Source organism: Anomaloglossus baeobatrachus, chromosome 8 (genome assembly GCF_048569485.1).
Source record: "Anomaloglossus baeobatrachus isolate aAnoBae1 chromosome 8, aAnoBae1.hap1, whole genome shotgun sequence".
NCBI classification, from domain to species: Eukaryota; Metazoa; Chordata; class Amphibia; order Anura; family Aromobatidae; genus Anomaloglossus; species Anomaloglossus baeobatrachus.
The window spans coordinates 207,564,181-207,585,222 of NC_134360.1; the positions used below are offsets into that span (position 1 = coordinate 207,564,181).

The window sequence follows — 21,042 nt, forward strand, 5'->3', positions numbered from 1 at the left end:
ATCAGCCCGGCTGCATCTATGTAGGAGAGCATCGGCCCGGCTGCATCTATGTAGGAGAGCATCGGCCCGGCTGCAGCTATGTAGGAAAGCATCGGCTCGGCTGCATCTATGTAGGAGAGCATCAACCCGGCTGCATCTATGTAGGAGAGCATCAACCCGGCTGCATCTATGTAGGAAAGCATCGGCTCGGCTGCATCTATGTAGGAGAGCATCAACCCGGCTGCATCTATGTAGGAGAGCATCAACCCGGCTGCATCTATGTAGGAAAGCATCGGCCCGGCTGCATCTATGTAGGAGAGCATCAACCCGGCTGCATCTATGTAGGAGAGCATCAACCCGGCTGCATCTATGTAGGAAAGCATCGGCTCGGCTGCATCTATGTAGGAGAGCATCTTCTCGGCTGCATCTATGTAGGAGAGCATCAGCCCGGCTGCATCTATGTAGGAGAGCATCGGCCCGGCTGCATCTATGTAGGAAAGCATAGGCCCGGCTGCATCTATGTAGGAGAGCATCGGCCCGGCTGCATCTATGTAGGAGAGCATCGGCTCGGCTGCATCTATGTAGGAGAGCATCAGCCCGGCTGCATCTATGTAGGAGAGCATCGGCCCGGCTGCATCTATGTAGGAGAGCATCGGCCCGGCTGCATCTATGTAGGAGAGCATCGGCCCGGCTGCAGCTATGTAAGAGAGCATCGGCCCGGCTGCATCTATGTAGGAGAGCATCGGCTCGGCTGCATCTATGTAGGAGAGCATCAGCCCGGCTGCATCTATGTAGGAGAGCATCGGCTCGGCTGCATCTATGTAGGAGAGCATCAGCCCGGCTGCATCTATGTAAGAGAGCATCGGCCCGGCTGCATCTATGTAGGAGAGCATCGGCCCGGCTGCATCTATGTAGGGGAGCATCGGCCCGACTGCATTAATGTAGGAGAGTATCAACCCGGCTGCATCTATGTAGGAGAGCATCAGCCCGGCTGCATCTATGTAAAAGAGCATTGGCCCGGCTGCATCTATGTAGGAGAGCATCAACCCGGCTGCATCTATGTAGGAGAGCATTAGCCCGGCTGCATCAATGCAGGAGAGCATCGACACGGCTGCATCTATGCAGGAAAGTATCTGCCCGGCTGCATCTATGCAGGAGTCCACTGGACCGGATGCATCACTCGCAATAAAAAAGGCAGGCAATGTGATGCTGATCATTATCATCATCTTATCATTATCAGCATAGTGATTATATTGTGTGTGACAGAACAGTTACTAGGAATACACGGGTAGGGGTGACGGGAAACATGACCCAGGAACTAATTTCTCTGAGATAACTAAAGAGAACCATACACATTAGATGTTTGTCCATAGCCGATAATACATCACACATGGCACTGATCAATATAGGATTTTTCCAGCCGACCATGCAGCCAGTGCTGATTACTGGCCGAAAAAATTCAACATGTCTGACCAGTGTTATAATAAACATTCAGAATTCAAAAGTAAGTCATTCATTATGGAATATGTTGGTCATTTTGTTCAACTTTAATTTAATATGTATGGGCTTTCTAAGATTTCAGCAGAATTTCCACTTTTAGGGGTTGTCCAGGACTAACTCAGGGGCGGATATATCATTGGTGCAGCCTGTCCAGCCACACAGAGGTCTAAGAGGCAGGGGGCACAAGGACCCAAGAGATTGGGGGCCCATTTGTACCTCCAAACCAGGTTGAATTGTGTATTTTGAGCTGCAAAGTGCCCTTATCTGTCTGTGTCTGCCAGTGCAGACTGTCTCTTACCTCATCTGCAGGGCATTGCAGTAGCTTAGGTATCCATGGTTGCAACCACTAGCAACTAATTGTCACTGTATGAGTGGTCGTAACCATGGATGCATAAGCTGCAATGCACTGCACATGAGGTAAGAGACATACTGTAGCTAATCAGGAGAACTATACTACGTTTACAACTGGAAGTATTTGCTATTAATAATAATAATAATAATAATAATAATAATAATAATATTCCTACTATATATTGGGATAGGATCTTGAATGTGGGAATACCCCTTTAAGTTATATATAGACAACATTCTGTCCTGATTTATTAATATCTTGTGATAGATGTCAAAGCTCTATTTTTTTATGTTGAGTTGTATTAACAAAAATGTGCCGCCCCTGCAGCAGTGGAACCGCTTGGATCCAGGGTTCCTGTGGTTCGAGGGTCCCCGGACCTGGGGGCTTGCGGAAACTTCAAATGCAAAGGGGGGTATTTATAGGGGAGTGAGAGTTTGTGACGCCACCCGTGTTTCGCGGAAAGGGGAGTACCGCCGCTGCCGATTGGAGTACCCAGTGGAGATGGAGTGGGGCAGCCAGATGATGTTCCCTTCACGGGTAGGGGAGGCCCCAGGACTCTGGATGGTGGAGGAGAGGGGAGCGTGGTGCAGATTGGAAGCAGGGGAGGACAGCGTACTCACTCAGGCCGTGTTGGTAGTGATGCGACCACAAAGCAGACTCTGACACAGAAGTAAACCAAATCTCTGGGTGCTGCTGCCACTTCAGGGGATCTCGATCGGGAGTCCGCTCCCGTTGGTATTGCGGATGGTCTGGAGCCTGCCTCCGTGCACTGTATTTTAGATGTTCTGAGTGACCCCTCGGCTTGAAGCTGTCGGGGTCCCGCTCCCTACTGTTAAGTAGGGGCGCTGTGCTCTCGATGGCTGACACTTGGGATTTCAGTGGGCCGCATGAGCTGGAAAGCCCTATCCCCCTTGTTATGTTGATGCCTTCGATCTCTGAGATCTTGGGGAAAGTTCATAAAGAGACTATCCTCCACAGGTTAATTATCAGGTTGTGTGAAGCTTCTCCCTGATCTAGGGTACAGTACCCCGCCATGCTCGGTACCGGTTCACTTACTAGGTACTCCGTGCCGACCGTCCTCCAACTCTTCTCTAATACCCTGCGACCGGGTCTCCGACTCCTCCGGTACCAGACCACAGTCTGCGACCTAGCCAACATCTCCCAGGGAGCTACAACTCCCTCAGCTCCTCACTCTCTGAGAGCTACTTCTGTTCTGACTTTGTCCCTCCCACCAGTCTGCCTGACCCCTAGGCGAGTGGCCCTTTTCCAGCTAGACCACCCACTGGTGTGCCTGACAGGGTGTGGTGTGATGTGCGGCTAGGATTTGGATGCTGATGGAGCAATACCAACGGTTGGGATCCCAGACCCATGGGGGGGTTGAGTCCTGCACTAGAAGGAAAGGGGTGCAGTTCGCTGTGACACCCTGACTAGTTCAGGGGCGTCACAAAAACATCTGAAAAAAAAAATATATACATCCATCCAAAGGAGGGAGGGAAGTGGGAGGGAGAGGGGAACGAAAGAGGGAAGGGTGAGGGGTAAGAGGGAAGGCGAGAAGGGGGGGGGAAGGGAAAAGAGGGGAAGGGGAAAGGGGAGGAAGGAAAAAGAGGGGAAGGGGAAAGGGGAGGAAGGAAAAAGTGGGGAAGGGGAAGAGGGGGGGTTAATGGGAAAAGGGGGAGGGGGAGAGGGGAGTGAAAGAGGGAAGGGTGAGCGGGGAAGGGGAAAAGGGAAGGTGGGGAGGGGAGAAGAGAAAAGGAGAGAGGGAAGGGGGGGAAGGGGAGCAGAAAAGTGGAAGGGGAAGGGGGGATTGAAGGGGGGAGGGAAGGGGGGGATCCACTGATCTAGATAAAAGGTACTGGGCCCTAGTTCAGGAGCAGTTTGAATGAAGAGGTTAACATGTTTGAACATTATTTTTTTTTTTTATTTGTATGATTATAATAAAAACACTACAAAATGTTTTGGTATCTAAAAAATGAAAATAAAAATATTGGGTGATCATGGAGCAGCGTAGAAATCCCACATCTGTATAATCGTGATTGTGCTACAACTTGAATTTGGAGGGAAAAAAGATGAAAATACTATTTTTTGCATTTTTTTAGTTATTATGTTACTACTGGAGCTGTTGATGGGAAATATAGAGTGTATGTACTGTACGTGTGTGTTAATATTTGATGTCTTCTTATGCAGGTCTCCGTAGAAGAGAAGAGAAGTTGGTTTTTCACAATGGCGTCTCTCTGTATGAGGTATGGGCTTTTATATTCACCACATGTTGAACCTAGCAAAGTTCGCCTATTTTTGGAACTTAAAATTGGGAAACTTTGGTATCACAACCACTATTTGTAATTTAGGCAAATTTATAGATCTCCAAAAGAGGTGGATTGAGAGGAATTACTTACTGTTCACAAAGAGACATTTCTGCATGTTGGGTGGTACATTTGCCAAAGTAACGCCATGAGTATCACCAATACCAGCGCACGATACCCACCATATGTCATTGAGTCATTTTTTTTCACGCAGCTCTACAATTTTTTTCTGCAGCTATAATGGGCGACTTTACAAGAAATCGTTATGATGGTTTGAGGCGTTCAAAAATAAAAAGTCTAAAGCGGTTCACGAGATTTTGAAGGAGTTTTACTTTTCCTTGAAAAGTTTTTGAAACTTTTTAGAAGTTTTTTTTCCTGTAATATTTTACGCAGCCTTGGTTACTGGCTAGTTTGGAGCGAATTCCATAAAAATTCACTCCAAAGACGTGACATGCACTTTGCGTTTTCTAGAACCTGAAATGGGAAAAAATTTACAAAAAGACCCCCTTTTATGAATTGCAAAGAGTATTAACATTGAAATGAATAGAAATGATTTTTAAAGTTTTTTTTAAGCAATTTTTATGGAATTCTTGGAGCAAATCCGCTTAAAAAAAAAGTCCTTTGAAAACCTTGTCTGCATATAGCCTTATTGAAAGTTCAGCTGATGGTCCATTCAGCTTATAGGGCTGAGTACAGCAATTTTACTAAGTTCTTACACTCATAGAAAATGGCACCTTGTGCTGACACAATGGTTCCAAACAGTCCTAGGGAATCTGTCAGTAGGGGAAACCCTCCTAAACTGTCTACACGAGAATCTAGGTCCTTACCTATTGTACCATCACCCATTCCCTGTAGACTGTGAGCCCTCGCGGGCAGGGTCCTCTCTCCTCCTATACCAGTCTGTTTTGTACTGTTAATGATTGTTGTACGTATACCCTCTTTCACTGTAAAGTGCCATGGAATAAATGGCGCTATAAAAATAAATAATAATAATAATAATAATAATAATAATTATTATTATTGAGAGTTGACTAAAATGATACCTTGATATCTGCAATGCAATGTCATATTCCAGAGAAATACACATTTTTCTTATATGTAAATGAACTGTTAAGATCTTTAGGCCGGGCAGATCTTCCAGAGAATCTGCCTCTGGAGCTTATTTTATATGAAAGAAGTTGTTACCAGTGTGAGACACATAACGACTGACGGCCAGCTCTCTGGGTCCACTTGTCTCACACTGGTAACGCCTCTGTGATGCTCAATCACTAGGTGTCACTAGATACAACAAGTAGAGGAGTTGATAAACAAGCCGTGGGTAAGGAATCAGGAGGTCATGTATAGAACACAAACAGAAAGTGGAGCCAAGGTCAGTGTACAAGCCGGAGGTCAGGAGCCAGGAGGTCACGTATGGAACACAGTGAGAAAGCGGAGCCGAGGTGAGGATACGAGCCGGAGGTTAGGAGCCAAGAGGTCACGTATAGAACATAGGGAGAAAGCGGAGCCGAGGTCAAGGTATGAGCCGGAGGTCAGGAGCCAAGAAGTCATGTATGGAAAACAGGGAGAAATCAGAGCCAAGGTCAGGGTATGAGTCAGAGTTCAGGAGCTAGGGGGTAATATCAGAGTCAGGGGCACGAGTGGAGAAGGGTAACTAAGGTCCGGGGGTCAGAAAACAAGATCAGAACATTACACTTACAGGAGCTTGAAACACTAGCTGCAGAACAGGAACTACAATTGGTAGCATTCCGGGTGAGGTTGCTCCCTAATGAAGCAGAGCAATCACCCGGAACAAGGTTCCTGTGAAGATACCCCTCCCCAGCACCAACTCAGGACCTGAGGCCAGGAAACAACTCGTCCACCGGAGCATAATACAACAACAGACCATCAGCAGGAGAGCAGAGCACCGTAAATCAGAACCATGACAGCCTCTTTTCATATAAAATAAGTTAAGGAGGTAAATTTTCTGGAGGATCTATGTCCGGCCTAAAAGTCTTAACAGCTCATTTACATATTAAGAATAATGTGGATTTCTCAGGAATCAGACATCACATTGCAGATATGAAGGTGTCATTTTATTCAACTTTCTAGGACCTGCATGCCCGTATCGACAGCCAAGGAGGATTGATCCTACTGACAGATTCCCTTTAATAGCCAGGAATAATATTTTTTTATTCTCTCTATTAATTACAGATTAGATGAAATATTCATAAAAAAGGAAAATGGTGAAAAAAAACGACTCCAGTTTTATAACAAGACGCTGATGCTCCTGCGGGAAGCTGCAAAGTCGTCTAATAATAATTACAAAGGTAATGTATTCTGTATGTTATAATAGGTAGTGTACACTGTGTGTTATAATATCCTGTGTATTATAATAGGTAGTGTATACGGTGTATTATAATGGGCACCAAGTTTATTATCACCTTATTACAGGCTCAATTTACAAATCCTTTGTTACACTAAGTTATTTGACTTTTCGGTTTCAATACTAAGGGGTACTTTACACGTTGCGACATCGCTAGCATCGGCTAGCGATGCCGAGCGCGATACGTACCCGCCCCCTTTCGCACATGCGATATCTTGTGATAGCTGCCGTAGCGAACATTATCGCTACGGCAGCTTCACACACACTTACCTGCCCTGCGACGTCGCTCTGGCCGGCGACCCGCCTCCTTCTTAAGGGGCGGGTCGTGTGGCGTCACAGGGCAGGCGTTCAATAGAAGCGGAGGGGCAGAGATGAGCGGGACGTAAACATCCCGCCCACCTCCTTCCTTCCGCATAGCCGGTGGAGGCAGGTAAGGAGATGTTCCTCGCTCCTGCGGCTTCATACACAGCGATGTGTGCTGCCGCAGGAACGAGGAACAACATTGTATCTCCTATTGGTGCGACATTATGAAAATGAACGACGCTACACAGATCACCTATTTTCAACGCTTTTGCGATAGTTTATCGGTGCATCTAGGCTTTACACGTTGCGACGTCGTTACCAGCGCCGGATGTGCGTCACTTTCGATTTGACCCCGACGATATCGCAGTAGCGATGTCGCAACGTGCAAAGTACCCCTAAGACTACATGACGCTCAGGTTCTTGTTTTCAGACTCTATATAAATGGATTATACTAGAAGGGAAACTTGTTGATATATACATTTTTCTTACATTGACTTCCTAAGTATATTGGGTGCCATTTAAAGGCGATAGCCAAACGCTGCACTCAGCTATCTATGGTAGTGTCAGAAGCAATGAATGGAGCTGTGGTGCAAATGAACAACTTCTGCTCCTTTCAGATGGGGCTCTGTAGAGCTCTGTTTTTGGGATTGTTAGCGGTCCCAGCTATCAGACTCCATTGATCAATAGTTACCCTCAATTCTATCAATATGGGATAACTTAAAAGTGTAGGAATAATTATTTAAGCCATTGTAGTCAAATGCAAAAAAAATGTTGGGTCACCTGGTGAGGTCTGTTCTCCCAGCCATCTGTCCAGATGAGCAAATGGAATGCCCCATGGCCTGGAGACCTTAAAGGGAATCTGTTAGCAGGTTTTTGCTACCTCATCTTAGAGCAGCATAATGTAGGCAAAGGGATCCTAACTCCAACGATATATCACTTAGATTACTGGGTGCAGCTGTTCTGACACAATCAGAATTTTTAGGTTTACCATGTAGCAGAGCTGAGAGAGCTGTCCCTGCCCAGACCAGACTCTCTATAGAGATTGTACATTGGACAGTGAGATGTCAATCAGAGCAGAGGGCGTGCCGGACTGCCCTGCACTTGACATTGTAGTCTGAGCAGTGATAAATCCTACTGCTTAAACAAACATAACAAATAAAAACAACAGATCGGACTTTGACAAGACAGGCATTCCTGAATTCTGTGTTAAGCCTTGCAGCATGCAGCCTTCAGCTTACATAGGAAAAACCTGCTGACAGATTCCCTTTAATTCAGTGATGTGAATGGAGCAAAGGAAGCTGTAGAGGCTGAGTGGCAGCTGTTGGAATAGAGGCTGTAGAGGCCGAAGACTCAGTGTTAGAAAGACCAGTGAAGCAGAGTCTAGTAAAAGGCACAGAGATGGCTCAGCAGTGTGGCAGAGCTGAGTGGCAGAGCTGAGTAGATCGGGAGACTTACTGAAGTGATGTAACTGAGCTGAATAAGTCAGGAGACCCACAGTAGCAATGAAGCTGAGTCCAGCAAAGTTCGGTATGTCAGGAGCCACACTGTAACAATATAGTAGAGTCCAGTGATGTAGCAGAGCCGAGTATTTCAGGAGGCGCACTGTAACAATATAGTAGAGTCCAGTGATATAGCAGAACTGAGTATGTCAGGAAGTGCATTGTAGCAATATAGTAGATCCCAGAGATGTAACAGAGCTGAGTATGTCAGGAGCGCACTATAGCAATATAGTAGAGTCCAGCGATGTCGCAGAGCTGAGTATGTCAGGAGTGCATAGTAGCAATATAGTAGAATCTAATGATGTAGCAGAGCTGAGTATGTCAAGGGGGCACTGTAGCAATATAGCAGAATCCAGTAATGTAGCAGAGCTGAGTATGTCAGTAGCGCACTGTAGCCATAGTAGAGTACAGTGATGTAGTAAAGTTAAGTATGTCATGCATAGTAGCAATATAGTAGAACCCAGTGATGTAGCAGAGCTGAGTATGTGAGGAGCGCATAGTAGCAATATAGTACAACCCAGTGATGTAGCAGAGCTGAGTATGTCAGTAGCACACAGTAGCAAAATAGTAGAGTCCAGTGATGTCGCAGAGCTGAGTATGTCAGCAGTGCCCTGTAACAATATAGTAGAGCTGGGTATATCAGGAGGCGCACTGTGGCATTGTAAAAGAGACCAGCGATGTAGGAGAGCTGGGTATTTCAGAAGGCACAGTGTGGAAAATGAAGCAGTGGACATAGTAGTAGAACTACCTGAATACTTTGGCAGCTGTCTGCCACCTGAGCTGGTCTATAGAGGTGCTGAACAAGAGAGAGCGAGCAGGTGGAAAAAGCAGCGCCCTACAGGAGAAATGAGTGTAAGTAATCAAGTTATGTTTTAAGGCATTTTAAAGGGTTAAACATTGACTTACAGTTTAGTATCTTAAAAGTGACAATAGAGAAGAGTTATTTTCCATTGATTTTCCCATTATGCATTGCCTAACTCCATAGAAGATGCATAAGGAATAAGTATGTTTGGAGAGACAACGTCAGATGAAATCTACACTGCTGTCTAAAAATTTGCCTGAACCAGTGATCTGTAACCGGACATAGATCCTACTTTGCTAACTAAACATTGTTCATTCTTTCTAAAAAGAAAGAATAAACAATGTTTACTTAGCAAAGTAGGATCTATGTCCGGTTACAGATCACTGGTTCAGGCCAATTATGAGAATTAAGGCCACACCAACACACACACACACACACACACACACACACACACACACACACACACACACACACACACACACACACACACTGATAGCATAGGCTGTTAGACCGCTTATAACTTTCCCATGCTTAAAGAAAACACTCAAGTATTTTCTAAGAAAGGAAGAAAGCTATAGAATTTTCAAACTTACTAATATATATATAGAAAATGAAGTATTTCTCCCAGAAAAGAATTGCAATTACATGATTTATCATATACATGTCTATTTCCATTCTGTATATTGGAACGACACAAAAAAAAAAAAACACAGAGGAAGAAATACAAATTGAACAAAAGTTCACACAAAACCCCAAAACTGGGTTGGACAAAATTGTTGCCACCTTTCCAAATCTGTTTCCAGCATGTGATGCACATTCAAATTCACCTGTGGCAACTAACATGAGTGGGCAATATAAAAATCACACCTGAAATCAGATAAAAAGGGGAGAAGTTGACTCAATTTTTGTATTGTGCTTCTGTGTGTGCCATACTAAGCACGGAGAACAGAAAGAGGAGAAGAGAACTGTCTGAGGACTGGAGAACCAAAATTGTTGAAAAATAGCAACAATCTCAAGATTACAAGTCCATCTCCGGAAGTCTTGATGTTCATTTGTCCATGATGGCACTGTAGCTAATCTCCCTGGATATGAATAGCAAAGAAAAACTGATGAAAGGTTGCAACACAGGATAGTCCGGATGGTGGATAGGCAGCTCCAATCAACTTCTAAAGAAATTTAAGCTGTCCTGTAGGCTTAGGGTGCATCAATGTCAGTGTGAACTATCTGTTGACATTTGAATAAAATGAAACGCTATGGTGGAGACCCAAGAGGACCACACTGCTGAAACAGACAATAAGCAGCTAGCCAAAATGTACGTAAGCCAAAATCCTTCTCGGAATTTGTCTTGTGGACAAATGAGACCAAGATGGAGCTTTTTGGTAAAGCACATCATTCTACTTTTTACTGAAAACAATAAGGCCTACAAAGAAAAGAATACAGTACCTACAGTCACACATGTTGGAGGCTCAAAGATGGTTTGGGGTTGTTTTGCTGCCTCTGGCACTAGATGTCCTGACTGTGTGCAAAGCATCATGAAATCTGAAGATTGCCAAAGGATTTTAGGTCACAATGTAGTGTCCAGTGTCAGAAAGATGGGTTTGCCTCCTAGGTCACGGGTCTTTCTGCAGGACAATGATCTCAAACATACTTCAAGATGCCCCCAGAAATGGATGGGAACAAAGCTCTGGAAAGTTCTGAAGTGATAGTGTGAGGTTGGTCTAAATCAGACCATTAGATATTTTGGATGGTAGTCAAATTGGATGGTAAGACTGCAGCCAGTATGCGATCGACGCAGAATCAATAATGAAGTACCATAAATTTATTGAGAAAATTACTCATATTTATACACAGGCTGTGTGTGGATGTGTTAGCCAAAGTCCATTGTGATCTAACACAGCTTATGATCGCATGTCCTAATATTACGCCTGACATTTGCAGTTTTGGTCAGCACAATTAATACAGATAAGCAGTCTTCATCAATAAATTGTACCTTACAATGAGTCCGGATCTAAATCCCATTGTACAACTGTGGAGATATCTTAAAATTGCTGCTGTTAGAGACCTGGAGCTGTTTGTAAAAGAAGAGCCCAAAATTCCAGTTGAGAGGTGTAAGAAGTGATTGATTGCAGTTATTTATTCCAAAGGGTGTGCAACTAAAAATATAAAAACATGCAGCAAGAAATAGCCAATAATGCACAATACATGGTGCATCAGCTGCAGAACCATTCATTATTAACCCCGGATGAGCATCCTTTAGCTGTTTTAGCTGATGTTCCAGGGGTTCTTTGATTTAGAAAACCTATTTTCATACATTTAATTGGGGAATTCTGAGCTAATAGAGGGGATTCTCTGTTCAGGACCCTCTTCAATTAGCCAGAGTAGAAAGCAACTGCAAAGAGCGTCTCTCTCCCTGGAGGACCTGTCCTGTCCTGTGTTGCATAGACAACCTATTGCTTTCAATGCGCACTGTGTAATTCCTCATTTTCCCTGTGGTGGCGCTGTTGGGACATTGAATACATACTATACTTTTTACCACTGATTACACCTGATTGTTGGGAGTCCCATTTGGGGACACTTTGTGATAACCTTATTGTCAAGGAGCCCATCTAACAAGTAATTGTGCAAAGTAAAAGACCCTTTTTAAGTCTTTCTTGTTAATGTTTCACTGCGAAATGTGATTAGTTCTATATAATAAGTACAAGGAAGTTGTGTTGTGTCCTATAGTCTCACATATGACATTACCTATTTTTTTTAGCTTTGTCCTGGTGCTACATTGGGATGATGCTGGAGAAGCAACATTCGTTTTCCACCACACCAATGGGAATTCATGACTACGGATTTTCAGGAACAGACCCCTTGGATTGCTTTAGCAAGGTTTGTCCAACAAGATCTCATTTTGTGGATGTTTATACTATTACTCTTTGTACTGTATGGGTTCTATGCAATTCATAAGCAGTCTACGCTCTATGGAAAGCCGAGGAGAAACTTACGATTTCGAAGTTGATATTGGGAACACATAGTAGCCAATATATTTTGCATGTATGCTTTTGGAAAAACCTATTTTTGGGAAAAAAGGGCCTCTTAACACTAAGCAAATTGCAAAATGCTGTAAATCATCTGCAATCTGTGGGGAAACCTAGCAGAAAGTGTGCAATTTCCCTACAGTGCCTCCGCTAGTGAAACTAAGACGGGCTTTACACGCTGTGACATCGCTAGCAATTGCTAGCGATGCCGAGCATGATAGCACCCGCCCCTGTCGCACATGCGATATGTGGTGATTGCTGCCGTAGCGAACATTATCGCTACGGCAGCTTCACACGCACATACCTGCTCGGCGACGTCGCTGTGACCGCTGAACAATCCCTCCTTCAAGGGGGAGGTGCGATCGGCGTCACAGTGACGTCACCGCAACGTCACTAATCAGCCGGCCAATAGAAGTGGAGATGAGCGGGACATAACATCCCGCCCACCTTCTCCCTTCCGCATTGCCGGTGGACGCAGGTAAGGAGATGTTTGTCGCTCCTGCGATGTCACACACAGCGATGTGTGGAGCTGCAGGAACGACAAACAACATCGTACCTGCGGTCGACCCGACATTATGGAAATGAACGACGCTACACAGATCACCGATTTGACGCTTTTGCGATTGTTTATCATCGCACCTATGATTTACATGTTGCGATGTTGCTACTGGCGCCGGATGTGCGTCACTAACGACGTGACCCCGACGATATTTCGGCAGCGATGTCGCAACGTGTAAAGCCCCCCTAAGTAATGCCTAATGCAGGGGTCGGGAACCTATGGCTCGCGAGCCAGATGTGGCTCTTTTGATGGTTGCATCTGGCACTCAAACAAATCTTTAATAAAAAAAATACCGTATTTTCCGGTTTGTAAGACACACTGTTTCCCCCAAAACTGGGGGGAAAATGGGGGTGCATCTTACAAACCGCATATGGCTTATCGGGGCGGTATGATTGGCACAGAGACTGTGGGGTGGTGCGGCGGAGAGTCCGCAGTAGCCGTCAGACTGTGGGCTGCTTTGAATCTCCCGCGGTTGACGATATCGACTTCAAGAAAATGGTTGCAGTGGCGGCGCGTGCGCAGATAGAACTCCACGGCCATTTTGTTGAAGTTCAATACATCGATCATTGATTCAAAGCAGCCCCCTGGTAGATCAATGGCGCCTGCCGCCGTGACATCCCACGAGCCCGCAGCAGTATTGTTGACCCTCCGCACACTGACCCTCTTGAGCCGCGACACCCAGTCCCCTGTGCCCGTAGCATTGTCTACCCTGATTCCTGGGACCTTCTGAGCCGCTCCACCACCACCGCTCCCCCTGGTGAATATGGCTCTCACGGAATTACATTTTAAAATATGTGGTGTTCATGGCTCTCTCAGCCAAAAAGGTTCCCGACCCCTGACCTAATGCATAAACTTCTTAAATTGGAGTATGTCCAATGAAAATATAATCATTCATGCAAATATTTCCTAAATAATTTTTTCACATAACACATGGTATAAGGGGTCCAGATATTCATTTCGCATTGGAGCAACACTGTTCACATCTGCAGTAGAATACGACATTTGGACGATATCTGCTCGTTCTGCACCTATAGACACCAGATAATCGGCACAACTTACCTACCAATGATAGCTGACTAGGTAGACTTCTCTTGATCTGCTAACTTGTGTTTTTTTGTTTGTTTTTTTAAATACAAACAGGCCATAGAAATAGGAAAAGGCGACCCTCTGATCCTGAACCATCTTGCCAAAATATTTCACTTCTTAGGAAAGCAGGAGATGGCTACGGGAATCTGTAACATGGCACTTGATGCTCTACAAGACCCCAAACTGAACTGGCAGGCGTACTGCACACGATCCCAGGTAATACCTACTGGAAAATATATCCAATCCATCTGCATGCCCCACACTCCGAAAAATTCCAGACTTGTAATTAATCAATCTAATTAATTTTATTGCTGTTTTTTTAATTCATTTTAGATTTACTATCTGTCAATAATTTTGGGATAGCGGGAAACTGGGGCACCTAAGGTGTCCCTCAAGCTTGAGGACCCTAGGATATCCCTAACCTCAGGGATACTCCTAATGGTTGAGAGGCCTGAGTCTCTTCCTGGCCCTGCTCCTGACCAGTCCTAATCGGATTCCCCCTCCCCCCGGAGAGGTACGGGACAGGAATGTTTAGAAACCCACACATAAAGACACACAAGGGAAAAAACAAAACTGTGTCACACAGCACGCACATAGGATAAGACATTAAGACATTCAGGAGGAAAACAAGAGCTGGAAGGAAGTTCAAAACAACAGGGGTAAACTCCACAACAGGAACAAGCAATAAGCACAACTTTCACCAGTAATTCTGGGACACCACACCTCACAGACCGACATAGAATAAACTATAGCTGGCATGGGTAGAAGGATTCCTCCAGCATAAATAGGAGGAGAGGAGGTGTGATAGACCTCCCCCAAAACATGTGATTAAAGGAGCAAGCAGATCAGCAGAGATTATGTCTTGCTAGCCTGCCTATGAATCGGCACACAGCAGGTCAGCGCCTGAGTCTGCCTGTGTTGATCCGAGACACCAGAGAAACTATCGGGCAGAGTGTCAGAATCTACAATCTGAACAGAGTCCAATGCCACCATGACAGTCGGTGAAGTTTGTGGAAAAACTGTGTACAACTATCTATGTATATTGAGTTATATAGATACCATAAGTCTGATTAATTATTGCAGTTGCACCTTTTTTTGACTAGTTTTTGGTGGTTTTTTTGCCTGTTTTTCATTTGTACCTTGTTCTTCTTTCAATTTGAGTATTTTTTTAAAAGTCTATTTTATATGGGCTTGCTTATGGATTTTTTTTTGTTTCCGGATGTTTTTGGCTGCTTCAATATATTACAACTTTTTAAACAGTCGCCACATTTTTGCTCAAACGTATAACAGTCCTCCTGGAGTCATTTTATATACATCTGAATTTTTTTAATGCAAATTTTGTAACACTTTAGCAGTACAACTTTTTTTGTGCTAAAATATTGAAATAAAAATTAAGGAGAAGCATGTTTGAGTTTGTAGAATATTCAAGAACCATGTGTTGTTTTGAAGAATCTGGTGCAAAAATGGTCAACGAATGCACCTGTAAAAGAAAAAGTGACAAAATCCCCCCCCCAAATGATGAATCTGTTCCTGTGTGTTTGTGGCAATGTCTTATTTTTAATTGTAAATGACAAAAGTCGGCATTTCTGGTTAATTAACATCATTTTTACATTTGCTTTTCTTTAGATTTTTTTATGGATGTATGTGCGAGACTTGGAACGGGCCAAGTTAGGGTTAGGAGGAGTGCCAGACAGAACCCATCTTACCAATGCCAAATCTGACATGGACAGCATTATAGACGTGTACCCCTGTCTGAAAACATATCTGGAAATGGGGCAAGTGAGTACAGCTAAACTGTGATTGATGCATTTATTAAAATGAGAAAACGGACGGTACTTCCGAGCAGACAAATGTGAACAGGTGCAAACTGAACATGATATATACTCTAACAAATATACAGCTGCACTCTGAGACGCTAAGGCATACAAACATTGAATATAGGAATTTGGACATGCATTACTACTAAGGAAATAAATTAAAAAATCGAGACACTAAAGGCCCCATCACACACCACGAGATCACTAACAAGATTGTTGCTGAGTCACGGTTTTGGTGACGCAGTAGCGATCCCGTTAGCGATCTCGTTATGTGTGACATCTACCAGTGATCAGGCCCCTGCTGTGAGGTCGCCGGTCGTTGCAGAATGGTCCGGACCATTTTCTTCAAAGACGATGTCCTGCTGGGCAGGACGCATCGCTATGTTTGACGCTGTGTGACAGGGTCCCAATGACCGCCGAGATCGTTACTGCGACCTGTATCGTTACTGTGTTGTTGTAAAGACCTGACTGTGTGACATCTCACCAGCGACTTCCCAGCGACTTACCGGCGATCCTTATCAGGACGTATCGTTGTCGGGATCGCTGGTTAGTCCTTGTGTGTGACTGGGCCTTTAGGGCATAAAAAAGGCCAGTTTTAGGTGAGCCCAGTAGCCAGCGTCAAGACGTATTTCTTTGCTGCGTCCCTACTTATATGCCTTTAGCCAGACTGAAAAGCCTACAATTTTATGGGGGGGCAGGAACCTGCTGATAGAAAATCATTCTTCTGAAGCCTGAGTACATGACACGTCCTACGTCATCCACACTAACGGCACTGAGGTCCTGCGCAGGCGCACTTTGATTTGTCCTGAGCAGGGCAGAACAATGTATTGTAGTGCGCCTGCGCAGGACCTCAATGCTGGCTATGGTGGAAGACGTAGTACGCGTCATGCACCCCGGCTTCAGAAGAAGTAGGACAAAGATGGCTGAAAGAGGAGGCGCCGGCTCCGGAGAACGGAGACATCCATCTGACCAGTCTGCACCGCACTGACCGTTTAGGTGAGTATTATAAAGTGATTTTTAGGTTCTACACAGCGGCCTGGGCTCTTATATACAGTATGTTAGAATGCTGTATATAAGAGCCCAGTGGTGGTGGCCGCAGTTTATAGTCACCAAATCTGGTGACAGGTTCCCTTTAAATAAAACAAAAACTATACACGTTTGGTATCTATGAACTCATACTGACCTGGGGAATCATCGAACCAGGTCAGTTTTAACATACAGTTAACCTGGTAAATAAAAACACACAAAAAACAATTGTGGAATTAAATTGCACTTTTTTTTTGCAATTTCACCGCACATGTAATTTTTTTCCATTTTCCCTGTACAATATAGGGCACAATCAATGGTTTCATTCAAATTACAATCCCGCAAAAAACAAGATATGGCTATATTGAAGGAAAAATAAAAACGTTATGTCCCTTGCAAGAAGGGGAGGAAAAAATGAAAAACGGAAAATCACTGGGGGGCTTGGGGGATTGTGAAGGGGATTATAATGATGTGTTTATGGGCCAATGAAACTATGGGTCCGTGTGCTGGTCAATAAAATGGAGACGGCACACGATGTGTAAATGCAGCCTAAGGCCTCCTTCACATGTCCGCGGTGAAGGTGTGTGTGCTGTCCCTGTGCTACCTGTGTGACATTCGGATAGCATATGGACAGCATGAGCTGGAATACTTACCTGTCCCCGGTGCTGCTGTTACTTACGGGTCCGCAGTGAGTGCAGTGAATATGCATTAAGCCTGGAAGCAACAGCAGCGCCGGAGACAGGCAAGTATAAAAAGTCATTATTTTTATGCGACCTGTGTTTTCTCCATTACTTGCACACTGATGTGATCCGTGTGACATTACTGTGACGGGCCGTGTGACACCCATGCTGCTGGCAGAAAACGGACATGTCGCCGTGTGGAGCCCACGGACACATGGCCCATGTCAAAACACGGACGTGTGCACATACCCACTGATTTTAATTGATCTATGTGTGTCCGTGTCTACGGCACGTGTGAAAACGGATGTCATACGTACCAGAAACACGGTTGTGTGAAGGGGGCCTAATACTAAGGGGTACTTTGCACGTTGCAACATCGCTACTGCGATATCGTCGGGGGTCAAATCGAAAGTGACGCACATCCGGCGCTGGTAACGACGTCGCAACGTGTAAAGCCTACAAGCACCGATAAACGATCGCAAAAGCGTCGTAAGCCGGTGATCTGTGTAGTGTCGGTCATTTCCATAATTAAGCTGCAGCGACAGGTACGATGATGTTCCTCGTTCCTGCGGCAGCACACATCGCTGTGTATAAAGCCGCAGGAGCGAGGAACATCTCCTACCTGCCTCCCGCCTGCAATGAGGAAGGAAGGAGGTGGGCGGGATGTTTACGTCCCGCTCATCTCCGCCCCTCCGCTTCTATTGGCCGCCTGCCGTGTGACGTCGCTGTGACGCCGCACGACCCGCACCCTTAGGAAGGAGGCGGGTCGCCAGGCAGAGTGACGTCGCAGGGCAGGTGAGTGCGTGTGAAGCTGCCGTAGCGATAATGTTCGCTACGACAGCTATCACAAGATATCGCATCTGCGACGAGGGCGGGGACTATCGCGCTCGGCATCGCTACAATCGGCTAGCGATGTCGCAGCGTGTAAAGTACCCCTAAGAAAAGGGAGAGCAGATATCTGACAGATTTGTGCCGCTTTTGCAGACACGCCAGCTAGATGGCGGATTTACATATACTCTGTAAAAAACAGTAGACAATTCTAGTTTTCTACTTTTCCATTTAAGAAGCAAAAAACAATAAAAAATGCAAAGTTATACATAGCCTTTAAGCCTTTTCTTTATGCCATTTTCCTGCCTAAACAAAAAAGCATGCAAATACTGAACCGCCGCGTCCATAGAATCAATTGTTCATCAATTCCATAATGTTCTCTTTTACAAATAACATGAGGCAAAACTTCTGTAAAACTTTTACGTGTATGGTTTACGATGTGGTTCCTACCACACCCCTAATGGCCCATATGACTGTACCCTAATACCTCATAGTGCCAGCCATTGTTCTCACAGCTGCCGTCTATCTTTATTCCAGGTGTGTTATTACATGGGTGTGGATGCGGTGGAGGAGCTCATGTTAACGGATGAAGGTTCCATAAATCACGCTTTAGTTTGCATTGCCAAAGCCATGGAGTACGACCTGGGCGATACGCTCCCCGAATTTCAGTTACTGAAGGGCAAATGCCTTAGAGTTAAAGGTGAGGAACAGAACGCAATCGAGTGCTTCAAGAAAGCCATAAATCTGGACAGTAAAGGCTCCCCGGCCACAGAGACCTTCAGACATTTAATGGAAGCATTACTCAGCCTCTATGGTCAACATAAAATCGATGCCAAGACGCTGATCCAAGAGGTAGACTCTTGGGTCAAAGAAGCTCAAGAGAAGTATGAAGAAGAGAGCGTAAGTCAAGAGCTGCAGGCCGTCTGCAGGAATAACACCGCCGAGATCGTCAGCCTGTCTAAAGTGATGATCGCCGATGGTAAAATGGACCTGGTTAGGCTTTTGTTTCAGTCTATGATGGTCAACGGCAAGAAACCCAGACTAAAACTGAGCAGCCGCTCATCTTCCATCTAATCAGTAGATTCACAGTATGGAAAAACTCAGCATTTTCCAATTACATCTATATGGGGCTTGTAGGTTCTTGCAAAGTCTCTACTTTTAGCTCAAGCATCAAAAACGTGCCTGGGTTAATGTCTAAAGGGATAAGTCACACAACTGTATTTACGGCTGGAAATTCAGGCCCAATCTCAAGTCTAGTGATCTAAGGTGCCAAAGATTCTATTAGTTTGGGTCACAAAAGCCATGGATAGGCTTAGACTTACGGCCACAATATGAATGAGAAAATATACCCACTTTATGGTCATGTGGATGAGCCAAGACGGTGGTCTCGGGATACTCATAATGGTATTATCAATGGAAACCCTTAAAGAATCTAAGGTGACAACCAACATGGCAGCGCTTCTTGATGTCACTTTTGCCAAAATGACCATTACAATGGAATAGAAAATTAGCAATATCTGTGTAAGTAGAAGAAACTGAATAAACTGTCTGCTGCTCTAAGGCTATTTGCACACAGTGCTTTTTTGATGCAGATTTTGATGCTGTTTTTTGCAAAATCTGTACCAAAATCTGCATGCCTATCCTGAAGCCAGCTAAGTCTGAGATTTCTAAAGTGCTGCGTGCATGCTGCTTTTTTTTTCCTTGCATATTTGCTGCATAAAATAAATCTGCAGCGTGTCAATTGTTGGGGCATTTTTTTAGCTTTTCCAGCCATTGACGTAAAAAAACCCACCAAAAACGCATGCGTTTTTCTGCCAGAAAATGCAGATTTCATGCAGATAATTACATTTCTGCACCAAATCTGCAGTGTGTGCACATAGCCTAACTGTTAATTTACTAGTACATGACAATTTTCAGGTTTTAGGTGGTATACACTGGACAATTATCGCTAGTTTTGGAATGACAAGACCATAAATTGTCCACATTGCCCAAAAAGATTAATGAAAAAAAAATTCTGATCAATTGATCATTTTAGTGTATTGTACCTGCGTAAAAACTGTGTGAGGAGATGATATCAGTAAACATTTTAAGAATACATCTCTATGTGGAGCATCATATAGCGGCACATGGAGGCACTGCTGCACTATACGAAGCTAGAGGAGATCAAAATACAACCTTAGCAGCTGTCAGACAGATGACAATGGCTTCCTATACATAAACACGCTCAGTTACACTGCGTGTCCATGTGTTTTCTATGAAGAAAAGGCAGTAGGCTGCTCTCAGACAACTGTGGTGGCAGCTTATCTCCTTTAAGTAGAAAAGGATTGGGCATGCTGGAATTCGACATGCCTCATCCTTCCCTTTTCCCCTGGCAGATACCTAATACACAATACATAGTTGGCCATTGCAGACTATATAGCAAATTTTTAACATGTTTGGCTTGATTGGTGATTTAATAAAAGGTCACAACCAGTGATTCCTCGTACCAAATCGTCAAGTGTGGTCTTTTATTATATCCATTGTATTAACAGTTTTGGTTTTGTTAATCAGGCCGATCATGTTGACGTTGTCTGAACACGCCTTCTTATATTACGTATGATCACTGAGTTTCCTTGGTCATTATTATGTTGTTTTAAGCATTTTTGTGTAAATCCGCAAAACGGAATGTGATTTCATAAAAAATAAAATAAATGAGCCAATGTTTGTCCATGTAATTTCAATGTATCTTAATGGCATTAATAATAAGGCACCGATTCGTCACCATGTGTCCAGACTAGGACTGAAAACTCAGTTTTGAAATTTGGGGGCACACACACCCCCTTATTGTATGGTGAATGTGAAATCTCCTTTGGCAATTGTGGGTTATGGCTGATCGGTGTGTATGGTACATTTACACAATAAAAACAGTCACCAAATAATACAACAA

The 21,042-nt window shown here is 44.4% G+C and overlaps 1 protein-coding gene across 1 annotated transcript in view; it reads left to right on the forward strand.

Annotated features, from left to right (window-relative positions):
• The window catches only part of TTC22 (tetratricopeptide repeat domain 22), a 35,871-nt gene extending 15,056 nt beyond the window's left edge, over positions 1-20,815 (forward strand). The window contains exons 2-7 of the mRNA XM_075320109.1: positions 4,016-4,071; positions 6,322-6,437; positions 11,853-11,971; positions 13,820-13,981; positions 15,392-15,544; positions 18,654-20,815. Coding sequence (XP_075176224.1) covers positions 4,016-4,071; positions 6,322-6,437; positions 11,853-11,971; positions 13,820-13,981; positions 15,392-15,544; positions 18,654-19,190 — 1,143 coding nt within the window. The 3' untranslated portion in view covers positions 19,191-20,815. The remainder of the gene's footprint in view (positions 1-4,015; positions 4,072-6,321; positions 6,438-11,852; positions 11,972-13,819; positions 13,982-15,391; positions 15,545-18,653) is intronic.
• The last annotated feature ends 227 nt before the right edge of the window (positions 20,816-21,042 follow it).